Source organism: Hemibagrus wyckioides, unplaced genomic scaffold (genome assembly GCF_019097595.1).
Source record: "Hemibagrus wyckioides isolate EC202008001 unplaced genomic scaffold, SWU_Hwy_1.0 Contig28, whole genome shotgun sequence".
Taxonomy (NCBI): Eukaryota; Metazoa; Chordata; class Actinopteri; order Siluriformes; family Bagridae; genus Hemibagrus; species Hemibagrus wyckioides.
The window spans coordinates 224339-231462 of NW_026690789.1; the positions used below are offsets into that span (position 1 = coordinate 224339).

A 7124-nucleotide genomic window follows, 5' to 3' on the forward strand; every position below is an offset into this window, starting at 1 on the left:
TATTTCAGACTTTTGCATAACAGCCTGATAGACTTTTATTTGATAATTATGTGCAGTATTGAGATTAAAATTTATACTTGATTTGGATTGGTCAGAAGGTGTTCAGCATGGACCTGATAGCAGTTCAGGTTTCAAATCAAATCTCTCTTTTTTAAAGAATGTCCTCTTTCTGATTATATATATACAGTTATACAAACCAAAAAATAGTCTATGTCAAATATGTACAGAAGAAACTGAATCTGAGTTTAGAGACTAACTAACTAAATAACTAACTAAATATAATCACAATCGTTTACATCAGCAAACAAAACATTAATATAAATTATGTATACACAGTGCACATACTTGATCAAGCCACAATTATAAGGACATCCTAATGATTAGACTGACCAACTATAGAAGAAGAATTCACATAATCAGAAAAAATAAAAAATTAATGGCCCCAAGTTTCAGAAAATATGCCAGTATTGCCCTTTATTGTGTACCTAATTTTATCCAAATGAATGAAGCTCATAACATCTTACTGCCAGTCATCAAAAGATGGAGGGAGAATTTGTTTCCATAGCAGAAGAATATGCCATCTAGCTAATAATGTTACCGTTAAACGTGACTTTATTGGATTGCCCGCAGAACTGGCGAGGAGTTCACCAAATCGCTCAGTTAATAACGGCCGGGAACGCTTCCTCAACGGAATCCGAAAACGATCACCGATTGCAGCCAGCAGCATGTTGGTGTTGTGTTCATTTCGATTCACTGCGCAAAACGTTACATAACCAAAGCCACAGTACCATTGACCTCTTCAACTTAAATCGTTCTTAAGCTTCTTGATGAACTGAGGAGAACTCTCTTTTGGCTTATTTTCTCTCTCGGTGTCTGTGAGTGTCAGTCCCAGTGTCAATAGAACTAATCATGTAGTGTATCCGGGTTGCAGGATTTTTTAATTTATTTGTTTGTTTTTTTTTATTTAAAAAGCACAGAAGGTATCATTTGGGTATGAATCTGTTCGTCTCTCGATATAGTGTCAAAAAAGACTACAACTATTCCAATCATGTCTAAATCAAAAGCCACTGCACCAGGCCAGAGGGGCGCCAGAACCCATATCACAACATGTAGCAGCTCCTTTTACCTGCTGGCCCAGGTGTGTGGGGTGCTGTGATCGTATAGTGGTTAGTACTCTGTGTTGTGGTCGCAGAAACCCCGGTTCGAATCCGGGTCACGGCATTGGCTTTTCCACATCACCGTTGAATGCTAGGCATGGCTTTTGGCCGTTTGTCACTTGAAAAGCATAAGCAGGTAGGACCCCGCTCCCTTAAGATTCTAGGTTCGACTCCTGGCTGGCTCGGCTGCCTTTTAAGAGCCCAGAGGTGTGCCACAGACTCCAGCTGCCCAATTGCTGGCAGAGTAACACCTCCCACAATCCCTGAAATGCGGAGAGTCCTGTACTAGGAGGTATGCTGGCTTTCTGCACCAGGAACACCAGCCCACACTCTGTCTAGCAGCTGATCTTCCGCTGGATTGCCAGCTCGAGTAGCTGAATGCTCGGTCAGCGCTGGCCGATTTTGTGCTCTGCAATGCAAGGTTCCCATGCAAAGCTCTGGATGATACCGCGCTGGAGCTCAAACTGCTTGGTGGTCGAGTAAAACGCCGATCTCAACTCTCCTGGGGAACCCTCCCATATGGTCTAGCGGTCAGGATTCCTGGTTTTCACCCAGGTGGCCCGGGTTCGACTCCCGGTATGGGAACGTGACTTTATTGGATTATCCGCAGAACTGGCGAGGAGTTCACCAAATCGCTGAGTTAATAATGGCCGGGAACCTGGTGGTGAACTGAAATCTAGCTTTTGTTGTTCAGCAGTAGTTGTTATCATGTGGGTGTGTGTGAAAGTTAGAGAGAGACCTTTGCACACTAACCTTGATGTGTCTGAGAAAATCAAAATATGTACCTCAGCTCTCACAACTACATGGAGTACACAAAAACAAAGTGTATTTCTGCACCTGTGGCCTTTGGATGGTGAGAAGTACAGACTAAACCTATGTATGGCCTGTGTATGAAATGCTTGTCTTTTCTTGATGGTAAAGCCAGTTTGAAACTACCTTAAAATCCTTCAGCGATATACTTTTCCATTTTTTCTGTAAAAAATCTACTCTGCATCAGATTTATGAACATTGTCACCACTGCTTCGCGGTGCCTTGTGCTGATGAGGATCACATTCCTCCCCCATTTCGGAATATAACTCACGACCATGGTGTTCTGCACCAGGGTGGGTGGTCTCTCTCACTTTCTCACACACACACACACACACACACACACAAAAGCCAGAAACTAAGCTTTCTTTGCTCAGGCCTATCTAAAGGGTTAATGGTGCCACTTGGTCATCAACAGTAAAAATCACAAATTTTACCTCTTCCCAACAGGGAAAACCAGCAACAATCAAGAATGCATGATTATATAGTGTCATGGCTGTGCAGACAAAAAATGTGGTTATAATGGAAGTCTATGGGGCAAAAACAGCCACCAACAGTAAATTAGGGAGAAAAAATTTAATCTGATGCTGCAAAAAAAACTAAAAATGCATCAAAGCTAATGTTGTTACTAATCTTTGACATGTCCAAGACTGTGATAAAAAGTAAAAAAATATCCAGTCCACAATCACTTTATATATTGTTTTTTCCCCAAATCAGTGACATCATTTATGAACTTGGCAATTAAAGAGTTAAAATCCTGGATGTTTTTGAACATTTAGTAGTTTTGATCAGAACTGAGGTTGATTAACAGATTTATGCAAACAAAAGTTGAAAAAAAAAATCATCTGATATATTTTTACAGCAGTTTATTTTAGTGCATGTTTTCATCCCCAAACATAACATTAGGGTAGTGAATTTGAACTATTTCTATTTTTTGCAGATATATGCAGAATTCTACAGAGTTACTCGAGTTGATCTCAGGCAGATCTTTCTTAGTTACTTGGACTCACTTGCACCACGATTGATCAAGCTCTATAGATCAAGAAGTGGAGCCTTGGGAGGAGAAATTCAAATACTCCTAGACAGACTTGATGAACGGGTAACAACATCAGTTTACTTCAAATTGTGAGGTTTTAAAAAACATGACTGCATACTACAAATGTTAGCTGTAGTAAAAGCCATTTACTTTGTCCATGTTTTTCCTGCTTCCTATTTGTGTTTTAGACCACTGCTATCCTGACACACAGGAAATCTGCAGCACTTTGTGGCCTTCCCTTGTTTCTGAGAGAAAAGGAGGACAATCTACTGAGAACGTATCTGGTAATATTTTTATCTTATCCGTCATGTCTAACATGGCTGGCCTGTGGAGACGTTTGTGAGAATGCTATCCTTTCTCAAATTGCATTTTAAGGACATTCAGAATGTGCTATTGGGAGTGTATAGACTACAACCCAAACGACTCGCCTTAAAACAAAAATGTAAGTGTATTAAATATTTTAATGATTAGTGAACATAAGAAACCAAAACGCTTGGACATGGAAGCTCTGAGCAATGTCCTTCCTTCTACCAAATTCCTCTTTTCTTCCATTTCTTTTCCCTCACTTCTTTTCTATACATTGCTTAAGCTCTCCACACGTAAGTAGAAATTAATTTCATTCTTATTTTTGATGAACTTAATATTAAAGTATACTCTTTTCTTCCCTACAGGTCTGTACAGTGAACCCAACACCCAAGGAGTAGTTTTAATATCCCTCATCCCTCATAGAGCGTCCCTTATCAATCTATCCCTCTATCCTTGTCTATATAGATAACTGCTAATAGTAATTAGTATAAATAGTAGCTGCAAATAATATTGTTGTAAATAAACTTATAGTTGTATAGTGTTTATATAGTTTACTTTAATAAATGTTTTCATTTGTTCCTATTACCGTCTCATTCTGATTATTTTTAGTCATCAGTATGTCTACTGTATAACTGCAATAGTGTGAATGAGAGTACATTCCTACACACCATAAAGTCTGATCATCTTTATTTGCACTGACCTTCATCAGTGATGCTGCCACTGCTGGAGCCACCACTACTTTTAGAACATGGTTGGGAAGAAGCAGAAGACAGGGTTTCACCAATTAGAGGCTTAGGAGTTGGGGATGGCGATGGAGTCAGGGTAGGGGATGTACTCTTAGATGTGGAGGAATTCCCAGACAGGTCTCTTTTTCAGATCAACCTTCTGTGGAGATTGTAGGCTAGTGTTAGGTTAGATTGATGGAAATGAACAATACTCATAAAACACACTGACTTGGTACAGTTAATATATAGTAGTTTCTATCAGAGATACACACTCGCTCACTTATTAAGACTATTTGTACAGTCCCCTCTGAAAATACTCAAATGGTTTTTTATACTTTGAAGACAATTTGGCTTTAAGTTCCAAAAAATATATAAGGCTATAGACCAGAATTCTCACATTTCATTTCCAGATATTTACATCTAGATGTGTAAACAACAACCTGTTATTTGAAATCTCTTATGACTGAATGAATGTTACTGATACTGAACAATTGGGAGAGCTGGTACAGTTCACAAAGTCTCAGAATGATTTTGCTCTCTGGTCAGCTCTCCTCATTTCTCTAGCTGGTCATTTAAACTCAGTAAAGATGAACGTTTTGCCTAGATTTCTGTATTTATTTCAGTGTGTTCAAAATTTTATCTCTAAGAGTCATTTCGGGCTCTGTGATTGGGTCCCAGCTTGGGTCAGTATTGAAGATGGTTCTTGCTCCCCGGCCTGACCAGCTGCACTATTGTGTGGTCCTCTTACTGCCGTCTCACGTTTTCCTAAAAGTAATTCCCTTGTCCAGCAATTATTATGAATTTGGTCCCAGAATTTTGATCCATAACTTTTTTTGGCTATAAATCTTTAAATGTTTTTCCACTGTGACAAAGAAACAGATCAAGCCTTGTCCTTTGGTTGCACTTATCGGACTTCCTCCGAGTGTCACCGGTTTGTCCGGATATTCTGTATAACTGTATATATATAATCAGAAAGAGGACATCCTTAAAAAAGACAGATTTGATTTGAAACCTGAACTGCTATCAGGTCCATGCTGAACACCTTCTGACCAATCCAAATCAAGTATAAATTTTAATCTCAATACTGCACATAATTATCAAATAAAAGTCTATCCAGCTGTTATCCAAAAGTCTGAAATAATGTTTCTCTTAAGTGTTTTAATTAAAATCCATATTTTGGTGTGATTTATACACATTGATTTGTACATCATGACTTTTGGACGCTTTAGTATGTACATTTTATGATGAAACAGGAAAAAGACTATGTAACTCATGTCATTTTCTGATCATGTTAAATATCAACACAACTAGACTGAAATATACAGGTAAGATATGCAACTAATTGTAACATGAACAGAGCAAGATATAAACTGATATCTACTGGTTTCCTGTCAGGGTTGTGGACTGTTTTCTGGCCACTAAAAGCCCCCACTGCCTTTTTGTTGGTGTCCAGTCTGTCATTATGTCTAATAGGTGTCTCCTGTGCTTTGTTTAGGTTTGTGTATTTAATTGAACTGTGCACTTTTTTTCGGCAGATGCAGCCGTGTCAAATGGCCAGTCCCGTGGAAGTTCAGGACAGAAATGCTGGTGTCATGAGTGGTAACGGATTTTTTATTATCATTATTAAAAATATTTCATTGGTAAAATATAAATTTATTATGTATAGGGCTGAACTTTTTCTGATTCGGGACAGGGCCTGAGGTGTTATTACTTACATGTTGGGACTGGGTTTTTTTTTTTCCAGCTGAGTATGAAGGTCATTTTCTGCAGAAAAGGGAGTGCAAACTGGTAATGAATCAAATAAAGTTTTGCTAGAATAGCAGACATCTGGCTGGTTTTATCACGGTCATGTTCTGTGCTCATGAATCAAGCATTTATCCTAATTCCTTACAGATTATAAACACGGACCTTAATGACTGCAATCGAGACATGATGGCCGAGCTCTATGGAGTTAAACTGTCATCTTTACTGACGACACCTCCTAAAAGGCCTGAATGCAGCATCACTGTGAGGGATCCTGTACCTCCAAAAAACACACCCACAAAGGAGGCGGAGCTGAACACTGCCCCTGCTTCAGAGCTGAATACTGAGCTGGACAATTTCAGTGTACTACAAAAATACTACTACACAGAAGAAAAGAAACAAATCCAGCTGCTTTAGTGGTGTTGTCTGTAATATTACTTTATTTCTGTTTTGATACATTATGATGAACATTACATTGATCCTGTGTGTCTTCCATCAGACTCGATCCCAGAAAAAGCCCAGGGAACCGGTCAGTTTCTTCATTCCCCTGATGGAAGAAGAGAAAGAGGAGGCAAAGAAAGCCAACATCAGTTTTGGTGATTTCTTGTCCGACCACCTGGCGCTTACAGGGGGTGACATTGTGGAGACTCCTGTCCCTCTACAAACCACACCCCCAATGGAGACTGAGCCAAACAACACTCCTGAGCCTGCTCCTGTTGAGGTCCAGCCTTCAGAGCCTCATCCCTCTGCCTCTCCTAGTAACCCAAAAGAGAGGAAGAAGTACAATCGGGAATTCCTGCTGCGTTTACGCTTCGTCAGTGCCAGCATGCACAGACCCGAGGGTTTTCCGGACATCCCCGGCGTCGTTCTGGACAAGGTAAACATGACAGTTAGTGACATGACGCTCTATAGGAGCACAGTGCTTTACTCAGTATGAAGCGTCAGGCTAATGTATCACTTTTTATTGCCCTGGAGCAGGTCGAGGACCTGTAAGTCTCACAAAGGGAACTTTAAAACACCAGATAGCTTTATTAATTGCAACATTAAAGTCTTGAGTATCTGAGGGTTGATCAGTCTTTATTTGGTGCATTAATTCAAGTCACAGCCTTTCAGTTTTAAATAAACATTTCAATTGTTTTTGTCATCTCTAAGCAGTGTGAGCTTAAAAGCCAAACAAGATCACCACCAGCGTGTCTCTGAATGATGACATGCAACTGGACAAGGCTGAGAAAGCCTGGAAGCCGGCGATGGAAAAAGTCCCACAGCGACGAAGATGACCAGGAAATGGTCAAGACCCAGGAGCTCGTCCAGAAAGTGCACAGTATCTTGAATAAACTGATGTTACAGATG

At 39.8% G+C, this 7124-nt stretch overlaps 1 protein-coding gene and 2 non-coding genes across 3 annotated transcripts; all 3 read left to right on the forward strand.

The window, feature by feature from the left end:
- Positions 1–1149: 1149 nt before the first annotated feature.
- On the forward strand, positions 1150–1221 carry trnah-gug (transfer RNA histidin (anticodon GUG)). Its single transcript has one exon. It is a non-coding gene; the product is annotated as a tRNA-His (tRNA).
- A 449-nt stretch (positions 1222–1670) lies between these two features.
- Positions 1671–1742, forward strand: trnae-uuc (transfer RNA glutamic acid (anticodon UUC)). The gene has a single exon. It is a non-coding gene; the product is annotated as a tRNA-Glu (tRNA).
- A 4429-nt stretch (positions 1743–6171) lies between these two features.
- On the forward strand, positions 6172–6750 carry LOC131350219 (eukaryotic translation initiation factor 4 gamma 1-like). The gene has a single exon (XM_058385419.1). It carries the CDS (start codon positions 6235–6237, stop codon positions 6709–6711), a length of 477 nt encoding a protein of 158 aa, XP_058241402.1. The 5' UTR covers positions 6172–6234; the 3' UTR covers positions 6712–6750.
- Positions 6751–7124: the final 374 nt, after the last annotated feature.

Coding starts and splice junctions, on each gene's coding strand:
- LOC131350219 (XM_058385419.1), top strand. CDS start 6,235: ATGATGAACATTACATTGATCCTGTGTGTCTTCCATCAGACTCGATCC.